Consider the following 27,262-nt stretch of genomic DNA (forward strand, 5'->3'; position numbering starts at 1 on the left):
ATCACCGACATCGGTGTTGCCACAGCCACCGCTCTATGGACTTCGCATTCGGAGGACAGCGAGGAAGAGTGTTCCCATTCCAGGAAGGATACCCGCCAGCACAGCAGGTAATGGCACGGCAGGACCTAGCGGAGCAGAACCCAGCGATGCAGGACCGAGAGCACCCTCACCTCAGCAAGTTATAGGGATACCTGTCAGACAGCCAGGTATGACCCCGGAGGAGTCCTGGAGATTGCAGTCGATAGCAGCGGGCCAACGTCACAGTCTCGCTGTGACAGCTGGGCATCGAGAAGTTTTGGATGAAGTCTTGGCAGGAATGGAAATCCTGTATCAGCATTCGATGGAGACTGCTGACACTGCTAGTGCTGCTAGACGAGAGGCAGGTCATGCGATGACAGCATATTATGTGTTTGGTGGGCTGTTCCTGATTGTGATGTGATAAGGATGGGAGCATTGACAAAGGAAAGCTCTAGTAGCAAGAGGAAGCCAGCAGATCAGGGAGAGAAGAAGTATGGAGGCAAGTCAGGGAGGAAGTAGAAAGTCTCAAGAAAATTTATGTTAAGAGCCCAGGAGCAAGAACCAGTGAAAACTCAAGGACAAGAAGTGCAGGAGCAAAAGCAGTACTCAGGGCCGCTTCCGAAGTGCAATAAGTGTAACTTCCATCACAAGGGAGCTTGCCCGGTGTGCCAAAACTGTAAGCAAACAGGCCATTACTCGAAGTATTGTAAGGTGAATAAGGAGGGAAAAAGGACATGTTACGAGTGCGGGAGTAATGATCATCTCCGTAGAGCATGTCCTAAACTGAACAATGGACCTGGTAACAATGGACAAGGCCAAGCCAGGAAAAACTTTCAAGGAAATCAAGTTGGACAACCAAGAGGTGTAGCCTTTGTGATTGGTGCAGAAGAAGCTCGTCAGAACCCTGAAGTGATAACAGGTACGTTCCTCCTGAACAACCACTTTGCATCAGTAATATTCGATGCGGGAGCAGATAGGAGTTTTGTTTCTTTAGCATTTAGACCGTTAATTGGCTTGAAATCGGTAAAGATGAGGATTGCATATGCTATTGAACTTGCTGATGGGTATGAAATTAGGGCTAGTGATATAATTCCTGGTTGTACTCTGAATTTAGCTGATAAACTCTTTAGCATTGACCTAATTCCTATAGAGCTAGGTAGTTTTGATGTGATAGTAGGGATGGATTGGTTATCCAAAAATAGAGCAGACATTGGTTGTTATGAGAAAGTCATCAGAGTGCCTCTCCCTAATGGAGAAACCCTTATCATACACGGTGAGAAGCCAGGAAGAAGTTTAAACATAGTATCAAGCGTGAAGGTTCACAAGTACCTGAAGAGGAATTGTATTGCATTCATGGCCCACGTGCTAGAAAGAGAACTAGAAGCTAAGCAACTCAAGGAGATTCCGGTGGTTCAAAACTATCCCGAAGTATTTCCGGAGGAATTGCCCGGTCTACCCCCTTATAGACAGGTCGAATTTCGGATAGACTTAGTTCCCGGAGCGGCACCGGTAGCAAAAGCACCATATCGCCTTGCACCATCCGAGATGCAAGAACTATCCGGACAACTTCAAGAACTTCTAGACAAAGGGTTTATTCGACCAAGTTCTTCACCTTGGGGAGCCCCAGTGTTATTCGTCAAAAAGAAAGATGGTTCGTTCCGAATGTGCATTGATTACAGAGAATTGAACAAGATGACAATCAAGAATCGATATCCCCTCCCTAGAATAGATGACTTGTTCGATCAGTTGCAGGGCGCTTCCTACTTCTCAAAAATCGACCTTCGGTCAGGGTATCATCAGCTAAGAATTCACGAAGAGGACATTCACAAGACAGCGTTTAGAACCCGTTATGGACATTATGAATTCTTAGTCATGCCTTTTGGACTAACGAACGCACCCGCTGTATTCATGGATTTGATGAATAGGGTCTGTAGACCATACCTAGACAGGTTTATAATTGTCTTTATCGATGACATACTTGTTTACTCGCGGACCAAAGAAGATCACAATAGACATCTAAAGCTAGTGTTGGAGCTGTTGAAGGAACAAAAATTGTATGCCAAGTTCACTAAGTGTGAATTTTGGATTCGGGAAGTACATTTTCTTGGTCATGTGATCGGTGAAAGAGGAATCCATGTAGATCCAGCTAAGATAGAGGCAATCAAGAAATGGGAGGCCCCCAAAACCCCGACAGAAATACGACAATTCCTAGGATTAGCTGGGTACTACAGACGCTTCATTGAGAATTTCTCTAGGATTGCTCAACCATTAACATCTTTGACCCAAAAGGATAGAAAATTTCTCTGGGAAGAGAAACACGAAGAGGCGTTTCAAATCCTGAAAAACAAGCTGTGCAATGCACCAATTCTGGCTTTACCAGAAGGATCAGAGAACTTTGTGGTGTATTGTGATGCGTCTCATCAAGGATTAGGATGTGTGCTAATGCAAAAAGATAGGGTCATTGCATATGCTTCCAGACAACTCAAACCGCACGAGAAGAATTATACCACCCATGATCTAGAACTAGGAGCAATAGTTTTCGCCCTTAAGATATGGAGGCATTATTTGTACGGAACCAAATGCACCATTTATACCGATCACAAAAGCCTTCAGCATATCCTGGATCAGAAAATGTTAAACATGCGGCAGAGAAGATGGGTAGAGTTGTTTAGTGATTATGATTGTGAGATACGATACCACCCAGGAAAGGCTAACGTAGTAGCCGACGCTCTTAGTAGGAAAGTAAGAGTGAAACCTTCCCGTGTGAGAGCTTTGGGAATGGTAATTCAGACAAGCTTGAAATCTCAAATCATTAATGCCCAGGAGAAAGCGTTATGCAAGGAAAATCTTCCAGGCGAAACTTTACATGGTTTGGAAGAAAGATTTGAAACCAAACCTGATGGAGTTCGTTATTTTAAAGACAGGGTCTGGATTCCAAGGGTTAACAACCTGAGAGACATGGTATTAGAAGAGTCTCATCGATCTAAATACTCCATCCACCCTGGAGCAGATAAGATGTACAAGGATCTTAAAGAGTACTATTGGTGGCCTGGAATGAAAAAGGATATTGCCTTGTACGTCGGGAAGTGTTTGACATGCTCAATAGTCAAAGCTGAACATCAGAAACCTTCCGGGTTGTTGCAACAACCTGAAATTCCCCAATGGAAATGGGAGCAAATATCTATGGATTTCGTTACCAAACTCCCTAGAACTGCTAGAGGTCACGACTCAATTTGGGTCATAGTGGATCGACTGACGAAATCCGCTCACTTTCTCCCTATTCGAGAAGATTTCAAGATGGAAAAATTGGCCCAAATCTACATCGACAAAATTGTTTCTCTGCATGGTGTACCCCTATCTATCATTTCTGATAGAGATAGTCGTTTTACATCTCGATTTTGGTGGATGTTACAGAGGGCACTAGGAACCAAGATAGATTTGAGCACAGCTTACCACCCTCAGACAGATGGGCAAACAGAGAGAACAATACAAACATTGGAAGACATGCTACGAGCGTGTGTCATTGAGTTCAAAGGAAATTGGGATACTCATTTGCCCCTAATTGAGTTTTCCTACAATAACAGTTACCACACGAGTATCCAATGTGCTCCATATGAAGCATTGTATGGACGCAAGTGTCGTTCGCCCTTATGCTGGACAGAAATCGGTGACAGACAGTTGACTAGAGTCGAACTTATCCAGGAAACATCTGACAAGATTACTATCATCAAAGATAAGCTTAAAGCTGCTAGAGATCGTCAGAAAAGTTATGCGGATAATCGTCGAAAACCATTAGAATTCCAAGTAGGAGACAAGGTACTTTTAAAAGTGTCGCCTTGGAAAGGGCTTGTGCGTTTTGGTAAGAAAGGAAAACTAAGCCCGAGATATGTTGGACCCTTTGAAATCCTTGAAAGGATTGGTCCGGTAGCGTATAAACTCCAATTGCCCCAAGAGTTAAGCGCCATTCACGACACATTCCACGTCTCCAACCTTAAGAAATGTCTAGCCGACGAAACATTAATAGTACCCCTGGAGGAAATTAAGATCAATGATAAGCTGAGCTTCGTTGAGGAACCGATAGAAATCCTTGACAGGGAGGTAAAACAACTTAAGCGGAGTAAGATCCCGATTGTGAAAGTTCGATGGAACTCAAAACGCGGGCCGGAGTACACCTGGGAGCGCGAGGATTACATAAAGGAAAAGTATCCGCAACTATTCCCATGCGATGACAAGCGATGATATAGAATGAATTTCGGGACGAAATTCTTTTTAAGTGGGGGATACTGTGACAACTGTCAATTCAGGTCATTCTTGGACTCATGCATCTTTATAATAACCATTCATGCACAACATGCCATGACCTAGTAGTATAAATTAGGTCAAAAATCTTGCATAAACTAGGATCCAACTAAGGTCTAGGACTAATATACTTGATACTTACAATTCTAGTAAGTTGCTTAGCTACAATAGGAAATGCCAATACTATAATTAGAATAAGCTTCAAACTTTGTTATAATTGAAATAGGGTATAAAACTCTAAAAATAAATTAAAACACTCTAATTATACTTCAACATGTTGTTGAATACCAAACAATGTTCCAAAAACCCTAAAGAGCCAAAAATCCAAAGTTATAAAATATAAAGCTTAAAAACTTTATAAAATTTGGCTATAAACTTTCTAATATCAAATTTTATTAATCAAATTATGGATTATACCAATGAAATAGAAATATAAATTACAAGTATTAATCATAATTTATTAGTTAAAAACAAGATTTTTAAATAAATCAAAAATTGCTTAAAGAATCACTTTTATAAAAATTAGATTTTTATAAAAATTAGATTTTTATAAAAATTAAGGAGGGATTTTTTATAAAAATTTGAATTTAGGAGAGAGGAGGCTTTAATGCCTCAAAAATCTGGCCATCTCCCCTCTCCCCATGCACTCTCTTCCCAAAACTCATGATTAAACTCAAACCCACACTCCACCTCTTCTCTCTTCACTCTTCTCACTTCACTCTCTTCACACACTTCACCCTCTTCCTCTCTCTCTCTAAACTCACGAAATTTCTCTCATTTCTCTGCCAAATTTCAAGACTTTGAAGACCTTGAAGTGTTCTTACTTCTCTCAAGATCATAACCAAGGTAAACAACATCATCTTCTTCCATAGTTTGATGATTCTACTTCTTTTCCTTCTTAGTTTTCTCTTCTTTTAGGATTCTATGCCTTTCCATGGCTAGAAATCTTTATTCTCCCCTTGTGGTTTGTAGATTCTCACCATAACACAATGCATGTGTTTGAAATGGTGAAAATCCGGGATCAAACCCATGCAAGGAGTGAAAAAGATGCACATATGATCATGTGACATCAAAACATAATATTTCATGTTCTTCTCCATTTCTTGTGTGTTCATGCATGAACGAAAGCATTAAACCATTTCTAGTACATCTTGGATGCTCATTCATTCCATGCATGTGTTAGAAATCGGGCCTTACCAAGGACATGCATGATGTTCTTATTGAAATACCCTAAAAATGCACACAAGCAAACATGCAATCTGCCAGATTATTTTGTTCGACTTTGAACAGTCATAACTCAGTCATTTTTTAACCAAATCATGATATTCTTTTTGTATTGGTTAGTTCCACGAGTTAACTTTCAAACCCAACTGGTCTTACTGTAAAATATTAAATATCCGATTTTTGGCAGATTTTACAAAAAGGTTGCGCATACAGCTCTTTTTCTGTGATCACTATTTTTATCTTGCTTAAACAATGGTCTTAAACCCAACCATAAATCTTAGGAAAAATACCTTAGAAACTTAACATATCTAGTGAGTTATGGTTGAAATTTCGTGGCTTAAAACCTCACTGAATGGGCTACAAAAATTCATGAACCTCAGCCACATCTACACTTCATGCATTATTGCATGCAACTTTTCTTAAATTGTTTGGAATCATTACCCTCATTTCTCTTCTGAATACATTCTTAACATTTTTACTTTTGAAAGCCCTTGCATGCATGAGATAATCTGGAAAATTTCAAGAGCTTTTGTTATTTATTTGATTTATTAGAATTATTGCTAAAACCAAGGGCATAAATCATATAAAATACTTCCAGAGGTCAATAAATCCTAAATAAATTCATGGATGATACTTATGGGGAATAATGACCCCTCACCAAATTTCAGCAATTTTTGTTACTATTTCATATGATTTCTAATTTTCTTTTATTTAGGACATGATAAATTACAAAACCACTTTTTAGGATGTGAAAATTGTATCTAACAATTTTCGCATACCTTACTTGTGATGGGTGACTCAAGAAAATAATTTCAAGATTTTTCATCATGTCTAGCTATTTTTCCCAAGTTTTGGTAATTATAATGGCTTAAAAATGGGAAAAATAGTTCTGATTATCCAAAATTCATGAAAATTTGCCAGGATATCATATTATATAGTAGGAGGTTACATAAAAATTTTGAATATTTTTCTCCACTGTAAACTATTTTTCCCTTATTTTCTAAAGTTAATTGCACTAAAATTCACTTAAATATACATAAATACCCAAAACCAGTTTATACATTATGAAAACCACTTTTGATATTTTTCCCAAGATATTTATACTGTAAATGATGTTACAAAAATTTAAGGTAATTTATTTTAACTGTTTAATAATATTTCTTTAATTAATGACTATTTAAAGGAATAAAACAAGGAAAAATACAAATAACCACTGAAAAATATATTTTATATTTTTCCCAGCCTATTTATGTATAATAACAATTAAATAAAAAGTTTGGGTAATTTTGGAAACTGTTTACTATTTATTTCAATTTTTATTGAAATAAATGCTCAAAAATTATAAAATATAATTAAACAGCTTGGAAATCCATTTTTATAATTTTCCCAGCTTAGTATTGTGTATTAACAGTTAAATAAAAAGTTTGAGAATTTTTATCCCTCGAATACTATTTTTCGTGAATTTATGTTGTTATTGAGACTTAAAATTTGGAAAATTAACCTTCCAAGGTTGTAATTAATCGCACGACTTGTAAAATTTCAATACATCAGAAAAAGTGTAACAAAATGATATAAATCCAATACTAAAACATAAATTGGCATTTCCCTATATGTAGAGTTTAGTATATTAGCATTAGATATCGACATGGAAACTCACTAGTGCGTGTGTTTGGTGTCGTAGGATCCCGGTAGTAAGACGTTGGTGCATCCCGAAGTACCGCTTGTGTCTACACAAAACATCGTGAGTATTCACGCACTCCCCTATTTTCGTTTTTTATGTTTTGGGGTGGAAAAGCATGTCCAGAAAAACTATTGTTTGCATGTTGTACTTAAATTGAATTGTATCAAACATGATTGCTATTGTATTGCTATGTTTCTTTATGTATGTCTATGCAACACGGAACATGAGAACTTATCGTACAAAGGCCCTTCCCTTATCTCTAACCATTAACTCTTTGAGCCAATGGTCGTTATGGATAGCGCTATTAGGAATTGACAACTCCTCACTCGCCCGAATCGCTGGAGTGCATGATACCATATTCATCTATGGAACGATAAGCATAGATCTCGATAGGGCTTCAGTCATAGGTTTGGTTGAGACTCATTGTTTGCTCATACACATACAAACGCGTTTCTCGTTATAGCAATAAACTTGTATTCATTAATAGCAATCAACTTGTTTATCATTGAAGCAATGTACTTGTATTTACGAAAAGCCTTATTGTACGCTCGATTTTATAAACTTGTGATACTCACCAACTATTTTCATAGTTGACGCTCGTTTTACATGCTTTTTCAGGAAATAATTAGTAAGTGGATGTAAAGATTCATCATCATAGAGCATGCTGCATCGTGTTGAAGCTATTATGAAGCTATATTTTGAACAATGTTATTTTGAAAAACTTGTATTTTGTTCTTTTGAAGCTATGGGTTGTAAACTTTTAAATACTGCTATGGTGATGTATCTTTATCTTTTGCAATGAAACCGTTATCGCTGTCATACCTTGCGTTTCCGCTTTAGCGGGGTGTGACAGAAGTGGTATCAGAGCTAAAGTTATAGAGAACATCGGTTTTTCTTTAAGAAAACACAACCTATAACTAAAACTTACAAAGAAATTCCTTTTACATCAAACATATTACAAGTATAATTAGGTTGGGAGTTGTATTATTGGACCTTGATTAAACATAGCCTGATCACCTATGTTTAATTAAGAAAAGATTTATACAAAGCTTGAGCTAATTATAATGGGAATATGTTCAACAAAAATATTTGAGAAAACCTTATTTAAAAATTTCAAAAGGTTAATTTTGGTGTGTGTAAGCATTGCATATTATAGGCATGCATTGTCATTTATTTCATATCTCATTGAAACTATGTCACAGTCCACTATGTCAACATCGTCATCTTCCCGCGCTACCGCCTCAGCCGATGAATCCGGCTACGTCACTGTTATCCCTCGACGTAATCCCCCCGCCTCGATAGAAGAAGACCCATCAGAGGATACGGAAGATACTGGGAACTCGGTGGAGATCAGCAATGACAACGCCCCGAGTCAACGACGCGAGGCATCACCGACATCGGTGTTGCCACAGCCACCGCTCTATGGACTTCGCATTCGGAGGACAGCGAGGAAGAGTGTTCCCATTCCAGGAAGGATACCCGCCAGCACAGCAGGTAATGGCACGGCAGGACCTAGCGGAGCAGAACCCAGCGATGCAGGACCGAGAGCACCCTCACCTCAGCAAGTTATAGGGATACCTGTCAGACAGCCAGGTATGACCCCGGAGGAGTCCTGGAGATTGCAGTCGATAGCAGCGGGCCAACGTCACAGTCTCGCTGTGACAGCTGGGCATCGAGAAGTTTTGGATGAAGTCTTGGCAGGAATGGAAATCCTGTATCAGCATTCGATGGAGACTGCTGACACTGCTAGTGCTGCTAGACGAGAGGCAGGTCATGCGATGACAGCATATTATGTGTTTGGTGGGCTGTTCCTGATTGTGATGTGATAAGGATGGGAGCATTGACAAAGGAAAGCTCTAGTAGCAAGAGGAAGCCAGCAGATCAGGGAGAGAAGAAGTATGGAGGCAAGTCAGGGAGGAAGTAGAAAGTCTCAAGAAAATTTATGTTAAGAGCCCAGGAGCAAGAACCAGTGAAAACTCAAGGACAAGAAGTGCAGGAGCAAAAGCAGTACTCAGGGCCGCTTCCGAAGTGCAATAAGTGTAACTTCCATCACAAGGGAGCTTGCCCGGTGTGCCAAAACTGTAAGCAAACAGGCCATTACTCGAAGTATTGTAAGGTGAATAAGGAGGGAAAAAGGACATGTTACGAGTGCGGGAGTAATGATCATCTCCGTAGAGCATGTCCTAAACTGAACAATGGACCTGGTAACAATGGACAAGGCCAAGCCAGGAAAAACTTTCAAGGAAATCAAGTTGGACAACCAAGAGGTGTAGCCTTTGTGATTGGTGCAGAAGAAGCTCGTCAGAACCCTGAAGTGATAACAGGTACGTTCCTCCTGAACAACCACTTTGCATCAGTAATATTCGATGCGGGAGCAGATAGGAGTTTTGTTTCTTTAGCATTTAGACCGTTAATTGGCTTGAAATCGGTAAAGATGAGGATTGCATATGCTATTGAACTTGCTGATGGGTATGAAATTAGGGCTAGTGATATAATTCCTGGTTGTACTCTGAATTTAGCTGATAAACTCTTTAGCATTGACCTAATTCCTATAGAGCTAGGTAGTTTTGATGTGATAGTAGGGATGGATTGGTTATCCAAAAATAGAGCAGACATTGGTTGTTATGAGAAAGTCATCAGAGTGCCTCTCCCTAATGGAGAAACCCTTATCATACACGGTGAGAAGCCAGGAAGAAGTTTAAACATAGTATCAAGCGTGAAGGTTCACAAGTACCTGAAGAGGAATTGTATTGCATTCATGGCCCACGTGCTAGAAAGAGAACTAGAAGCTAAGCAACTCAAGGAGATTCCGGTGGTTCAAAACTATCCCGAAGTATTTCCGGAGGAATTGCCCGGTCTACCCCCTTATAGACAGGTCGAATTTCGGATAGACTTAGTTCCCGGAGCGGCACCGGTAGCAAAAGCACCATATCGCCTTGCACCATCCGAGATGCAAGAACTATCCGGACAACTTCAAGAACTTCTAGACAAAGGGTTTATTCGACCAAGTTCTTCACCTTGGGGAGCCCCAGTGTTATTCGTCAAAAAGAAAGATGGTTCGTTCCGAATGTGCATTGATTACAGAGAATTGAACAAGATGACAATCAAGAATCGATATCCCCTCCCTAGAATAGATGACTTGTTCGATCAGTTGCAGGGCGCTTCCTACTTCTCAAAAATCGACCTTCGGTCAGGGTATCATCAGCTAAGAATTCACGAAGAGGACATTCACAAGACAGCGTTTAGAACCCGTTATGGACATTATGAATTCTTAGTCATGCCTTTTGGACTAACGAACGCACCCGCTGTATTCATGGATTTGATGAATAGGGTCTGTAGACCATACCTAGACAGGTTTATAATTGTCTTTATCGATGACATACTTGTTTACTCGCGGACCAAAGAAGATCACAATAGACATCTAAAGCTAGTGTTGGAGCTGTTGAAGGAACAAAAATTGTATGCCAAGTTCACTAAGTGTGAATTTTGGATTCGGGAAGTACATTTTCTTGGTCATGTGATCGGTGAAAGAGGAATCCATGTAGATCCAGCTAAGATAGAGGCAATCAAGAAATGGGAGGCCCCCAAAACCCCGACAGAAATACGACAATTCCTAGGATTAGCTGGGTACTACAGACGCTTCATTGAGAATTTCTCTAGGATTGCTCAACCATTAACATCTTTGACCCAAAAGGATAGAAAATTTCTCTGGGAAGAGAAACACGAAGAGGCGTTTCAAATCCTGAAAAACAAGCTGTGCAATGCACCAATTCTGGCTTTACCAGAAGGATCAGAGAACTTTGTGGTGTATTGTGATGCGTCTCATCAAGGATTAGGATGTGTGCTAATGCAAAAAGATAGGGTCATTGCATATGCTTCCAGACAACTCAAACCGCACGAGAAGAATTATACCACCCATGATCTAGAACTAGGAGCAATAGTTTTCGCCCTTAAGATATGGAGGCATTATTTGTACGGAACCAAATGCACCATTTATACCGATCACAAAAGCCTTCAGCATATCCTGGATCAGAAAATGTTAAACATGCGGCAGAGAAGATGGGTAGAGTTGTTTAGTGATTATGATTGTGAGATACGATACCACCCAGGAAAGGCTAACGTAGTAGCCGACGCTCTTAGTAGGAAAGTAAGAGTGAAACCTTCCCGTGTGAGAGCTTTGGGAATGGTAATTCAGACAAGCTTGAAATCTCAAATCATTAATGCCCAGGAGAAAGCGTTATGCAAGGAAAATCTTCCAGGCGAAACTTTACATGGTTTGGAAGAAAGATTTGAAACCAAACCTGATGGAGTTCGTTATTTTAAAGACAGGGTCTGGATTCCAAGGGTTAACAACCTGAGAGACATGGTATTAGAAGAGTCTCATCGATCTAAATACTCCATCCACCCTGGAGCAGATAAGATGTACAAGGATCTTAAAGAGTACTATTGGTGGCCTGGAATGAAAAAGGATATTGCCTTGTACGTCGGGAAGTGTTTGACATGCTCAATAGTCAAAGCTGAACATCAGAAACCTTCCGGGTTGTTGCAACAACCTGAAATTCCCCAATGGAAATGGGAGCAAATATCTATGGATTTCGTTACCAAACTCCCTAGAACTGCTAGAGGTCACGACTCAATTTGGGTCATAGTGGATCGACTGACGAAATCCGCTCACTTTCTCCCTATTCGAGAAGATTTCAAGATGGAAAAATTGGCCCAAATCTACATCGACAAAATTGTTTCTCTGCATGGTGTACCCCTATCTATCATTTCTGATAGAGATAGTCGTTTTACATCTCGATTTTGGTGGATGTTACAGAGGGCACTAGGAACCAAGATAGATTTGAGCACAGCTTACCACCCTCAGACAGATGGGCAAACAGAGAGAACAATAGAAACATTGGAAGACATGCTACGAGCGTGTGTCATTGAGTTCAAAGGAAATTGGGATACTCATTTGCCCCTAATTGAGTTTTCCTACAATAACAGTTACCACACGAGTATCCAATGTGCTCCATATGAAGCATTGTATGGACGCAAGTGTCGTTCGCCCTTATGCTGGACAGAAATCGGTGACAGACAGTTGACTAGAGTCGAACTTATCCAGGAAACATCTGACAAGATTACTATCATCAAAGATAAGCTTAAAGCTGCTAGAGATCGTCAGAAAAGTTATGCGGATAATCGTCGAAAACCATTAGAATTCCAAGTAGGAGACAAGGTACTTTTAAAAGTGTCGCCTTGGAAAGGGCTTGTGCGTTTTGGTAAGAAAGGAAAACTAAGCCCGAGATATGTTGGACCCTTTGAAATCCTTGAAAGGATTGGTCCGGTAGCGTATAAACTCCAATTGCCCCAAGAGTTAAGCGCCATTCACGACACATTCCACGTCTCCAACCTTAAGAAATGTCTAGCCGACGAAACATTAATAGTACCCCTGGAGGAAATTAAGATCAATGATAAGCTGAGCTTCGTTGAGGAACCGATAGAAATCCTTGACAGGGAGGTAAAACAACTTAAGCGGAGTAAGATCCCGATTGTGAAAGTTCGATGGAACTCAAAACGCGGGCCGGAGTACACCTGGGAGCGCGAGGATTACATAAAGGAAAAGTATCCGCAACTATTCCCATGCGATGACAAGCGATGATATAGAATGAATTTCGGGACGAAATTCTTTTTAAGTGGGGGATACTGTGACAACTGTCAATTCAGGTCATTCTTGGACTCATGCATCTTTATAATAACCATTCATGCACAACATGCCATGACCTAGTAGTATAAATTAGGTCAAAAATCTTGCATAAACTAGGATCCAACTAAGGTCTAGGACTAATATACTTGATACTTACAATTCTAGTAAGTTGCTTAGCTACAATAGGAAATGCCAATACTATAATTAGAATAAGCTTCAAACTTTGTTATAATTGAAATAGGGTATAAAACTCTAAAAATAAATTAAAACACTCTAATTATACTTCAACATGTTGTTGAATACCAAACAATGTTCCAAAAACCCTAAAGAGCCAAAAATCCAAAGTTATAAAATATAAAGCTTAAAAACTTTATAAAATTTGGCTATAAACTTTCTAATATCAAATTTTATTAATCAAATTATGGATTATACCAATGAAATAGAAATATAAATTACAAGTATTAATCATAATTTATTAGTTAAAAACAAGATTTTTAAATAAATCAAAAATTGCTTAAAGAATCACTTTTATAAAAATTAGATTTTTATAAAAATTAGATTTTTATAAAAATTAAGGAGGGATTTTTTATAAAAATTTGAATTTAGGAGAGAGGAGGCTTTAATGCCTCAAAAATCTGGCCATCTCCCCTCTCCCCATGCACTCTCTTCCCAAAACTCATGATTAAACTCAAACCCACACTCCACCTCTTCTCTCTTCACTCTTCTCACTTCACTCTCTTCACACACTTCACCCTCTTCCTCTCTCTCTCTAAACTCACGAAATTTCTCTCATTTCTCTGCCAAATTTCAAGACTTTGAAGACCTTGAAGTGTTCTTACTTCTCTCAAGATCATAACCAAGGTAAACAACATCATCTTCTTCCATAGTTTGATGATTCTACTTCTTTTCCTTCTTAGTTTTCTCTTCTTTTAGGATTCTATGCCTTTCCATGGCTAGAAATCTTTATTCTCCCCTTGTGGTTTGTAGATTCTCACCATAACACAATGCATGTGTTTGAAATGGTGAAAATCCGGGATCAAACCCATGCAAGGAGTGAAAAAGATGCACATATGATCATGTGACATCAAAACATAATATTTCATGTTCTTCTCCATTTCTTGTGTGTTCATGCATGAACGAAAGCATTAAACCATTTCTAGTACATCTTGGATGCTCATTCATTCCATGCATGTGTTAGAAATCGGGCCTTACCAAGGACATGCATGATGTTCTTATTGAAATACCCTAAAAATGCACACAAGCAAACATGCAATCTGCCAGATTATTTTGTTCGACTTTGAACAGTCATAACTCAGTCATTTTTTAACCAAATCATGATATTCTTTTTGTATTGGTTAGTTCCACGAGTTAACTTTCAAACCCAACTGGTCTTACTGTAAAATATTAAATATCCGATTTTTGGCAGATTTTACAAAAAGGTTGCGCATACAGCTCTTTTTCTGTGATCACTATTTTTATCTTGCTTAAACAATGGTCTTAAACCCAACCATAAATCTTAGGAAAAATACCTTAGAAACTTAACATATCTAGTGAGTTATGGTTGAAATTTCGTGGCTTAAAACCTCACTGAATGGGCTACAAAAATTCATGAACCTCAGCCACATCTACACTTCATGCATTATTGCATGCAACTTTTCTTAAATTGTTTGGAATCATTACCCTCATTTCTCTTCTGAATACATTCTTAACATTTTTACTTTTGAAAGCCCTTGCATGCATGAGATAATCTGGAAAATTTCAAGAGCTTTTGTTATTTATTTGATTTATTAGAATTATTGCTAAAACCAAGGGCATAAATCATATAAAATACTTCCAGAGGTCAATAAATCCTAAATAAATTCATGGATGATACTTATGGGGAATAATGACCCCTCACCAAATTTCAGCAATTTTTGTTACTATTTCATATGATTTCTAATTTTCTTTTATTTAGGACATGATAAATTACAAAACCACTTTTTAGGATGTGAAAATTGTATCTAACAATTTTCGCATACCTTACTTGTGATGGGTGACTCAAGAAAATAATTTCAAGATTTTTCATCATGTCTAGCTATTTTTCCCAAGTTTTGGTAATTATAATGGCTTAAAAATGGGAAAAATAGTTCTGATTATCCAAAATTCATGAAAATTTGCCAGGATATCATATTATATAGTAGGAGGTTACATAAAAATTTTGAATATTTTTCTCCACTGTAAACTATTTTTCCCTTATTTTCTAAAGTTAATTGCACTAAAATTCACTTAAATATACATAAATACCCAAAACCAGTTTATACATTATGAAAACCACTTTTGATATTTTTCCCAAGATATTTATACTGTAAATGATGTTACAAAAATTTAAGGTAATTTATTTTAACTGTTTAATAATATTTCTTTAATTAATGACTATTTAAAGGAATAAAACAAGGAAAAATACAAATAACCACTGAAAAATATATTTTATATTTTTCCCAGCCTATTTATGTATAATAACAATTAAATAAAAAGTTTGGGTAATTTTGGAAACTGTTTACTATTTATTTCAATTTTTATTGAAATAAATGCTCAAAAATTATAAAATATAATTAAACAGCTTAGAAATCCATTTTTATAATTTTCCCAGCTTAGTATTGTGTATTAACAGTTAAATAAAAAGTTTGAGAATTTTTATCCCTCGAATACTATTTTTCGTGAATTTATGTTGTTATTGAGACTTAAAATTTGGAAAATTAACCTTCCAAGGTTGTAATTAATCGCACGACTTGTAAAATTTCAATACATCAGAAAAAGTGTAACAAAATGATATAAATCCAATACTAAAACATAAATTGGCATTTCCCTATATGTAGAGTTTAGTATATTAGCATTAGATATCGACATGGAAACTCACTAGTGCGTGTGTTTGGTGTCGTAGGATCCCGGTAGTAAGACGTTGGTGCATCCCGAAGTACCGCTTGTGTCTACACAAAACATCGTGAGTATTCACGCACTCCCCTATTTTCGTTTTTTATGTTTTGGGGTGGAAAAGCATGTCCAGAAAAACTATTGTTTGCATGTTGTACTTAAATTGAATTGTATCAAACATGATTGCTATTGTATTGCTATGTTTCTTTATGTATGTCTATGCAACACGGAACATGAGAACTTATCGTACAAAGGCCCTTCCCTTATCTCTAACCATTAACTCTTTGAGCCAATGGTCGTTATGGATAGCGCTATTAGGAATTGACAACTCCTCACTCGCCCGAATCGCTGGAGTGCATGATACCATATTCATCTATGGAACGATAAGCATAGATCTCGATAGGGCTTCAGTCATAGGTTTGGTTGAGACTCATTGTTTGCTCATACACATACAAACGCGTTTCTCGTTATAGCAATAAACTTGTATTCATTAATAGCAATCAACTTGTTTATCATTGAAGCAATGTACTTGTATTTACGAAAAGCCTTATTGTACGCTCGATTTTATAAACTTGTGATACTCACCAACTATTTTCATAGTTGACGCTCGTTTTACATGCTTTTTCAGGAAATAATTAGTAAGTGGATGTAAAGATTCATCATCATAGAGCATGCTGCATCGTGTTGAAGCTATTATGAAGCTATATTTTGAACAATGTTATTTTGAAAAACTTGTATTTTGTTCTTTTGAAGCTATGGGTTGTAAACTTTTAAATACTGCTATGGTGATGTATCTTTATCTTTTGCAATGAAACCGTTATCGCTGTCATACCTTGCGTTTCCGCTTTAGCGGGGTGTGACAACCATGGTTAGAATCAGACATCTACAAAACAGGAGAAAATTCAAGTTAGTTGATTGAATCCTTTATGAAACACCCAAATGAGAAATTAAGCCTAGGATCCAACACAACATCCTACAAATTGGAAGATGGATGCATAATCCAACTTGCAGAACATTTGAAGGTAAGTGAACGACGATTCACTAATTTTCCACCATGAAAAAATGAAAAAGAGTTTAAGTCTTAAATGTATTGAAAACTCCTAGATCTTTTAAGATTCATTGAACTTTTCAATGGCATGTTTAAATCTCGATATGCCCCTCGATTTGTGATTGGGATGCCGAGGATCACAAAACAGGGTGTGATAACCATGCAAATATACATGGTTCCCCCAATGTTATAGTCACCTATTCGATGTGTCGGTTAACCACACACGCTCTGTCGAACTATGAAAAACATGGAGTCACCCTTTGCCGCCTTTTCTTAGAACCCAATTGCTGTGCCGGTTTACCACACACGCTCCACTAACGTCTTAGCAAGGGTACAAAGTGTAATTTCATGGATATGGATCAACTCACTTTTGGCTAAAGTGACTAAGATTAGTAATTTTGTAAAACATTTAGTTACTTTATATTTCATTATACTTTTAATGAGGAGAGGGTTTTCCCTATTCTACCCGTTCGGCTAACGACCCTCCACTAGTCAAGTGTGCGGTGGGTAAGAGTGGATACCCATTCAATCGCCATTATATAGGCAATTTCCTTAAACACCCCTTATAGACTAGCTTCGTGAATAAGACCTACTAATGGTAAGACTAGCATTTAAGTTATACATACATAATATTAGACTTTTAATGTTATATATAGTATAAGGGTATATTTTACACTTTTAAAATACTATGTGGTTTAATTTTATAAATCACACTTTTAATTTAATCAAATATAAACCAAACGATGATGGATTTATTAAGTTTCTTTTAATTATACTTTTAATTAACTAAATAAGACCAAAAGGGTGAAATTTGAACTTTTCAAAACTAGGGTTTTAGAATTTAACATTTTAAAATTAAACTTTTAATCAAAATTTAAATTCCAACACTTGAGTGCAAGTTTTGAAACTTTTCAAAACATGAGCAAGAACATTCTAGATCAAACTACAAATAATAATAATGAACCAATTAATTAGTAATTATCTAAATATGACCTAATTCAATTTCTTGCAAGATAACCTATCAAATAATTCAAATAAATAAAGTTTATCACATAAGGCAATGATTATCTAATTAACTTGACAATTATCTTCTATTTTGGTAAGGAGATCTTTTAAATTAAACAATTAATTTAACTTAATCCCTTAAATCTCCTAAAATTTGAAATTATGGGATGGGATAATTCAAAATCTTTAATTACCAAATTTAAACACTTAAAAGATAATTACAAGATATGGCATTTATCCAAATTCCTAAAAAATAGGATCTTCTCTTGGGGAAGGAGGAAAATTTCGAAATTCAAGGGTTCGATTGTTGGGTTTTGAGCAATCTAACACTTCCTAAGTGTGCATGCAACCCTAATAAACCTTAGATCTATGTTTGTCTAAATACATGCAAAATAATAATTTTCCAAGGTTCATAACCTATCTAACATGGCATGGGGTACTTTTAAACATAAAAGAATTAGATGAGATTACATACCTTTTGATGATGAGTTCAATTCCTAAGGAGTTTGAGGGCCAAGCACCAATAGTGTGAATGCCTCAAATGGAATCACAAATCACCACAAACTCTTGGAAAACTTTGAGAGAGTGTATACACACACATAAAATCGGTCACACACAAACACACACACTAGTGCCACTAGTGGCTATTTCATGCAACATAAGCACGCTTATATAGTGTACATGATTAGGGTGAAACCCTAATAACCCATGACCTTTCCTTTTCCAAGGATCCATGGGTTAAAAGCTTCATGGATCATCCATGGACTTCCATACAAGCCTAGCCCATTAACAAATGAGTGTTAGCCCACACTATATAAAAACAAATAGCCCACAATCTAATTAGTCTTCCTTTTAATCTCTAAATTAATTCATAATTAATTTAAGACTAAGACTAATTAAATAACATGACTTCATATTAATATATTATAACTTATAATATATTAAGAAACATATGTGTATAACTCTCACAAAATTATCCATAAATAGTTTGGATGAAATGAAACCCAAATGGACCATGTTGGGTCGGGTCAAGTATATACCAAATAAGTTATGGACTTAGACACCTTATCCAACAGACTCCCACTTGGATAAGTCTAATAACTATATTTGCGTATGTTACTTCAGGAACCAACCAGCAATCGTAGCTCTCGAAAACTCTGTTGAACTATGAAGCGCCATTTTAGATAAGTGATCGTATAATCCTCTGTTGTCATGATATCAGCCGGACAAATACATGGAACAACGTCGTACTTATTGTCCAGCAGTTTGTTTCCCGATTTTTGATTTGTTTGACAAAGAACTTAATCGAACACATCAATTTAGTTCTGACCGGCCGGTACATAGGTCACAACAAAATCATCGAGGGGCCCAGATATCGCTTCCATTTCTAGAAGGAACAGATAAACTTCGACTCATATGCTTGTTCTACTACTTGTTGAATTGTACACAAAGGCACGTTTTATAACATCAAGTTACTGATGCATTTGGATGCAATCAATGCATAACCAACTCATAGGTAACAACTCATATCTCTAGGTTTGAAGAGTTATATGATATTACCGTCTCACGATCACTCGAGATAAATTCCATGAATTGATACAAGTGAGCGTCGGTTTATTCCAATACTCATAATTTATGAGCACTCATGAATGTTGTAGCAACCATTGCTATGACTAAACCCATTTAGCCATCTACAAACTCGATTCATGACAGTCTTGATTCATACCTACTTCCAACATATGAATGACTGTGGAGTGTTTAAATAACTTAGTCATTCGGAAAGAATAACCTAGCTATTTAGGAAGTCAAAACATGCAAAGTGAAACACAATAATAATCGAATCCAATATGGTCTCAGAACCCTTTTTAATATAAATAGAACCACCTTTTATTTATCACCATATTAATTACACATTATTCATTGTATAATGTTTCAAACAATCAACTTAAGACTTGAATAAAAAACAACAGTCGTCCCATGCTCCTAGCATGTACACTTTGGTTTTCTAAACAATAGTTATGCCATACTCCAAGTATGCACACTATGTTTGTCTATGATCCTTACATTGTGATGTAGATCAATTGAACAATGTTCCAATGATACTCATTTCACAATCCCAAATCCTTATTGTAAATGTGAGAATCCCCGATTCCTATCATTTACCAAAAAATCTGTTAGATTTTAAACTTTTATGCAATGTTCCTCTTGTAATGATTATGCAAAAAGTCACCAAAACCTTGTCACCAGTCATTACAGAGTATTCCAAAGAAGGTGAACTTCTATGGAACGGAAGTCTCATATTCAAAGTACATTGCTTTGAACATCCTTTTTGCATTAAGGTTTTCTAATCTTACATAGATTGAATAGCTTCCACCTATGGAGACATTTCCATAGTCCCATTTTGACTATCACTTCCGAACAAGAGTTACTTCTTTTCAGAATATGTCAATATGGTCCTTTCCGACAACTTACATCATACTTCCAACTTTCCCTGGGCAACCAATCTTTGGCGAACCTCAGATTGTCCTCACAATTGCGTAATCACTTTAGTCATATCCAGTTCTAGACTTTTCCCTTCTCAATGCCTTAAGCATTTGGAAAATTTAGAAAAGATGAATATTATAGCACATGCAATCGATCCTATATCCGAAGCATATGGGACACAATTCATGATGTTTGACATAAAGACATGATACTAGACCAGTCTTTTGCGACAATATTTTTATTTTCCATGTGTTCAAAATTTAACTATGAAGAGGGATGTCGTACTCATAATCGAATTTTGAAAACGCAATATATATATAGAATTTCTTCAAGTTGAACGATTCCAACATAAAATTCATATATATATATATATATATATATATATATATATATATATATATATATATATATATATATATATATATATTCTTGACTAAAGATGATTAAAATCTCAATCTAAGCTTTAGAATTGAAACGAAGTATAATTTCCTCTCCCTTAATTATAGCAAAACAACTTTTCAACCCATGCAACTTCACAAATTGAAACTTTGTTTTCTATAATTAACATTGCTAACTTGCAACACTAAACGTAATAATCATGCTCCCACTAACATGATGATTATCATCATAACACTTATGCTCCCACTAGCTCTGACATTTTTCCAGAAATCTGTTGGACTTCTGGAATTTAGATTCATACACCCTTTCTTAGATAGCTCACATGTGTGTCTAAGCAATTTCAAGAACTATGAAAAGGGATGCCGTAATCATAGTCTCAATTTCTTAGGCATTTGCCATTTCTCACAAGTCCATGTTAGTGTGCCAGTTAACCACACGCACTCCACTAACGACTTTTGAAAATGCAAATAACACAATTGATATCTACGTAAAATCTACTTAGTGAAAGCGTTTCCTCACCATCATTTTCATGAATCAGAGAGAAACCTTATGACACTTAGATTTTATAGTGTATGAGTTCCTATCCATGTGAATTTGTCAAAACCATAATCACAAGATAAGGTTAGTGACAAATTCAGCCTTACATGGATTAAACTTGTTCAATCTTAGTTTCTTGTCACCTTGGTAGCACAAGGCCCACCAATGCTTCCAAGTGGAACTTTGATAACTCACATGCAAATTCAACTTATTTGAAGTAGGTACAAAAACAAGAATTATGTCAACACGATAGGTTGCAAACCTTAAGACGTGTGCTAGTGATAAATTACAGGTTTTACTCTTGATTAAATCTTGAAACTCTTTCGGGATCTTTAAGGCTCCCACTGTCCCCTTGATATATAAGTTTCCCCAGTCAAGAACCATTCCTTGACAAAACAAATATTCAAGGGATAGTGCGGATTCTAATCAAGACTAACACTTCACACAATTGGTCTTAGTTAGTCTTTGTCTCATCCAAGACATCACAACTTACCAATCTCAAATGTACAAGAGTAGAAAACATTTTACTCTTACATTTGAATAGTGTTAATAAATCTTCCTTTATGTCACTCCAGGTTACAATCTTGGAGTATGACTCTAAGAATTGTTTTGGAACGAAATATGATTCATCTTCTTGATTTTAACCAATCCAACAATTCATGACCTCTCTTCTTAGCCATAACAATGCACTAAGACGTCCTTAGAGTATGAATTTGTGATATGGTTGCATAATCATTAAGATGATCATGAAATATGATACTAAAGTACTCTCCCATCCTTTCAGATTTGAGAAACTTTTATCTTTTCACCTAATTTTATTCTTCTCATTTGTTTTGTCATACATTGTAACCTTTCCAATGTTACAGAATTATACTTAACCTTATAAGTATAATCATATTTACTAATCTTCAGTAAATCATGACAAATCAATCTTTGTGGTAGACCTTGACTAGCGCACACCCAGTGTACCTAATTCCTTAGTCCTTTAATTGACTCACATATACATGTGATCAAAGAATTAGTCTTAATTTTCAAAGATGAAAATTCTCATTCATCATACAATACAACTTGTATGATTCCAAGTTTCTGTCCAATTGAAACTTGGGTGATGAAAAACTTTCTTCATTTGGTAAATTCAGAAGCTACCACAAATGAAAGAATCAAATCCACTTTCCAATATTGCTATTACTGGAAACATATAAGCAACAATTTTCCACAGATGCCATTGTAAGGATATTTTTAAAATAAATAAAATTAAAACCCTTTTTTTCTTTTATTTTAAAACTTTGCTGAAAAACTTATCCTTACAATCCACATGAAAACCTTGTTGTTATTTATTCATAAGCAATATATTATAACTCTTAAGCAACAGCTCAAAATTCTGATTACCGAACCATGTGATCGAAACCCACCTTCGCAATCAGAATCAACATATACTTACTTTAAGCTTCCTATCTTTTCTTTGATTCTTAAAAACATCAGCATGTGACCCATTCACATTATGTAATAAGAATCTCCAAATAGAAACTTAATAGAGTTAGTCAGTGGACTTTACCCGAAGTAGAGTCAAACCTCTTGACTTGATCAACCTTATGACCTTTTAGGTGAATAGGGCACCTTCGCAACCAATGCCCCTTCCTTTAGCAACAAAACACATGGACCCTTTGGTAATGGCACATGTGACTATCTCAGACTTAGCCTTTCTCTTTACCATTTGGTCAACCGAGTTGACTATGGCCGATCCCTTTCCACTGGGAAGAGAAATCCTTTTCTAGATATCCAATGCTACCATTGTCAATGTCCATGTAGACTTGGGAAGTTGTTCTTTTAATCAAATTTGCTTTACTGGTGTTCTGAATCATTGCTGATTCCACAACACCAAGTAAAAAGATAACATCAATAAGGGTCGTGTCATAGTCCGTCTCATAGTAGTCCCAAAGAGACTCACTATGTTACTAAGAAAGTGATTGAACATCCAACTTTCACGAGACTTTGACACCCAACTCTCCCGGCTTGTCAATATGTGACTTTATCTCCAAGATGTGAGCACACATAGACTATGCTTGCCAATAGGGATTGAGTGACTTTAAACTTTTCAAGAACTTGTGGGTGAGGGAGAATAATTGGAGGAGGTGGAGGAAGTGAAGCATGATGTTGAGGGACACCATCTTCAAGTGATTTGGGAAGATCATAGTTGTCTGAACTAGACATCTATAATGGGAGAAAATCAAGTTAGTTGATTCAGAGTCCTTAATATAACACCCAATATGAAATATTAAGGTTAGGACCCAACACAATATTTTATAATTTGGAAGAGGGATGCCGTAATCCAAGCTATAAAATATTTGAAGGTAGGCGAATGACGATTCACCAATTTCCACCATGAAAAACGAAATAATTTATTAGGTTTTAATTGGATTTGAAATTCCTAGATCTTTAGAGATTCATTGAACTTTTCAATGGCATGTTTCAATGTCGAGTGTGCCCTCTCAAATTTTGTGACTGGGATGTCGAGGATCACAAAACAAGGTGTGAATAACCATACCAATTCACTTGGTACCCTTAATATTATCACCTAATCAATGTGCCGGTTAACCACACACGCTCCATTGATCTATGAAAAACATTAAGTCACCCTTCGTGATCCTTACTAATCCAAGTTAGTGTGCCGGTTAACCACACACGCTCCACCAATGACTTGGATTAGTACAAAGTGTGAATTCCATGGGCTAGAACCAAATTCACATTTTTCCTAAAGTAACTAAGATTGTGTCACACCCCCGAACCAGATGGCGGAAACGTCCGGGGGCTGTTGTGACTCAATTGAATACCATCACAATGAATATACATGAAACATAACATCATTCGTCACCAACATTTAAATATCACAACTGATAGTGTTTACATCCATTACACTGTCTCAAAATATTACATGCCCAAAAATAAATTGTTCGGTTCATAGATAAACAAACTGCAAGCCATCACTGAGTACATTTTCCTTCGGTTTACTTGTTACCTGAGGATACAAGTATTTTGAAAAACGTCAACATATGAAATGTTGGTGAGTTCATAAGTAATGTTTGAAATCCAATGTTTTGTATTGTTTGAAAACCACCAGAAAATCCGATATTTTATGAAAAGAGCTTAGTATAAAAAGTGTGAAGATCCATAAGTATGCTTGTTTGTTTCTATAGTTGTAAAAAGTGTTCATTAAACTTGTGTACATTTCGAAACTGTATGTATTGAAAAACCCTAGGAAAACCCGATGTTTTCCTAAAACTTTGAATTCCATGTAGTTGTAGAACCATCGCGGCGTGTGAAGTCATTGATTCCAGGCGACGTCGGATTATTACGCATGGTGAATTGCTATAAACACGCGTTACGCAAACGACCAGGTTACAACTATACTAACAATCCCGTAGGCGTCGTCCGTACTATTCACGTAATCCAACCGCCCTGACTTCTTGTAGTCCCACATCCGAAGAAAAAGAGGGCACGAAGACCTCGATAACTCTATTAGTCGGTTGGGGATAAAAAGAGTGCGAAGGGCCCTTGACCCGACTCGCATTAGAATAACCGACTTTACTAGTAGTACCAAAGGACCCTTGGGGACCAATAATATAAAAGCCATTGAAAGTCCTTTTACGCTCTGTTGGGTCATGTAAGACCCAACAACTCGTAAGGTTGAAGTCTTCGGGCCTAAAGATCAGGCCATTGGGCTAGCTAGGCCCAACAAACAAGATTTTACACTTTGGGGCCCAAAGATGGTGCGTCGACGTCTGTGCACTCTCACGTGTGTATTGAATTCCCAAATGTTACTTGTGTGAATCGAGTTATCGTCGTGTTAGTAGTTTCGGGTTGTTATTGATTCGAGACCGAATCAATTCGTTTAACAACGATTTTTGGTATTGTTGTGTACTGTATTTCGTCGGTAGTCGCGGTGCCAATATTTGATCACAACGGATGTATAGAATTAGCATTGAAATTTTTCTGTTTTCAGCCCCTCTTTATTTTGTAAATTTACTTTTCAACCCTTTGCATAAATAAATTTCCGGTTTAGTCCTTAAACCATTTTTCCTGTCATTTTAACACCAAAACTTATCGAAATTCATATTTTTCAGCATATTCTTAGTTAAAAACAGTTTTGTTCCCTGAAAATATGGTTTTCTCGGTTGTAACCCCTCTTTTTCGCAGTTTTTACAATTTTGGCCCAAATCGGAAATTTTTTGCAACTTTGGTCCTTTTAAATTTTGAAAAGCATTTTAAACCTTAGAAAAGGACTTGGAACACTAGTAGTCCACTGTTTTACAGAAAAACACAGTTTTAGCCCTTCAAAACAGAAAATTTCGCATATTGGGCCCTATTGGGCCGAAATTGTCATTTTTAGCCCATTAAGCTTGAAATTTATATTTTTAATCCTCCAAATGAGTATATTTCCAGAAAATATTTTATTGAAACTGTTTTGACTCCTCTCATCCATCAGAATCCGTAATATGTCATTTTGGGCCCTTTAACTTTATATTTTTAACATTTTGTGTCCAAAAATTGAGTTTTTAGCCCAAAGAAGATGTTATTAAGCCACTTAGCTATTTTTCTTGAAATACTTTGTATGTAGAAATATAATTTATGCTAGTATCATTTATCATAAAGTATATCTCGATTTTTAGGGGCTTATGACTAGATCCAACATCATGATCACACAAAAACACACATATAAGCATAGAAATCATACAAAGCATACAAATACATATAGATCTACACATTTGCTTCTATTACCCACCTCCCATAAAACTTATAAAAAAGAAAAATAGGGAGTATGAAGCTCACCTTAGGGTGTAGTTTCGGTTTTTGAAGAAAAGATGGAAGAAAACTTCGTGATTTTTGGCCTTAGCACCCTTTTCTTGAAGATCTCGAGTTTGAGGTGATTCTAGGATGCAAGATCATGATTTTTGCATGGATTAGGAAGAGATTATTGATAAAAAAAAATAATCTAAGTCATAGATCCAATCATAACCTTAACTTAGATGAAGAGTTTGTGGAAATATCCTCTTGAAAACCTCCTAATTTTCGAGATTTTCGAATGGAGAGGAAGGATGATTTCTTGAGTAATCTAGAGAGAGTTTGTGAGGTGTGTGTGTGTTTGAAAATGGCCGAGAGCAAGAGAGAGAGAGAGATAAATAGACCTTGAGGTGATATGCATGGAAACATGGGATAGGTTGCATGGAGAACCAAGAGATAATAATGAGGTGTCAATTGCAAGTCAACCCTCTTCCATGTTGGGTTGTTGGGCCGAGATTTTGAAAGAAAAGAGAGTATTGGGCTTTAATGCCCCTAAGCCCAATATTAGAGTTAGGTTGGATGATTTTTGACCCAAAAAAAATATAATATGATTTTTACACTTTGTTGGGCTAGTTTAGGTTAATCATGGTTTAAAACTTTTAATTTATTTCATTCTAGGCTCAATATGGCCCAAAATGTTGAAATGAATGAATGTGGGTCCAATTAGAGCCCATTTAAGAGTTCTAAGCCCATGATAGTCAAATTGGAAGCTTATTGGTCCATTGAGTCCAATAAGGAAGTCCTAGTCCAAAATGGACCTAACATGAACTTCTAGGATTTCCAATTGCTTGATGACTATTTGTAGTATTTGTATGATGTATTTGATTGAAGTTTTTGATGTCATAATAATAGGTATCACACATGCACTTAAGTTTTTGATTCAACATTTACTTGAGTATAGTGATTACAAGACACAAAATTTCTAGTTGTGACATCATCCCCCCGTTAGAGGGAATTTCGTCCTGAAATTATGTTTGATAGCTAGATTTGAGAATGCTAAAATAGGTGAGGGTACTTTTGCTTCATTTGGTCTTCGCGTTGCCACGTGAATTCTGGCCCACGCTTTTTGCGTTCCACCGTACTTTCACGATCGGGATGCGACTTTGCTTAGTACGCTTCACCTCCCTGT

The 27,262-nt window shown here is 36.7% G+C and overlaps 1 protein-coding gene across 1 annotated transcript in view; it reads left to right on the forward strand.

Moving 5' to 3' along the window:
* The window catches only part of LOC145029841 (uncharacterized), a 106,441-nt gene that overhangs the window by 25,280 nt on the left and 53,899 nt on the right, over positions 1–27,262 (forward strand). The window contains exons 4-7 of the mRNA XM_078978297.1: positions 1,485–2,754; positions 2,923–4,220; positions 10,094–11,363; positions 11,532–12,829. Of these exons, the coding sequence (XP_078834423.1) occupies positions 1,485–2,754; positions 2,923–4,220; positions 10,094–11,363; positions 11,532–12,829 (5,136 nt within the window). The remainder of the gene's footprint in view (positions 1–1,484; positions 2,755–2,922; positions 4,221–10,093; positions 11,364–11,531; positions 12,830–27,262) is intronic.

Source organism: Lactuca saligna, chromosome 2 (genome assembly GCF_052625555.1).
Source record: "Lactuca saligna cultivar CGN05327 chromosome 2, ASM5262555v1, whole genome shotgun sequence".
NCBI lineage: Eukaryota > Viridiplantae > Streptophyta > Magnoliopsida > Asterales > Asteraceae > Lactuca > Lactuca saligna.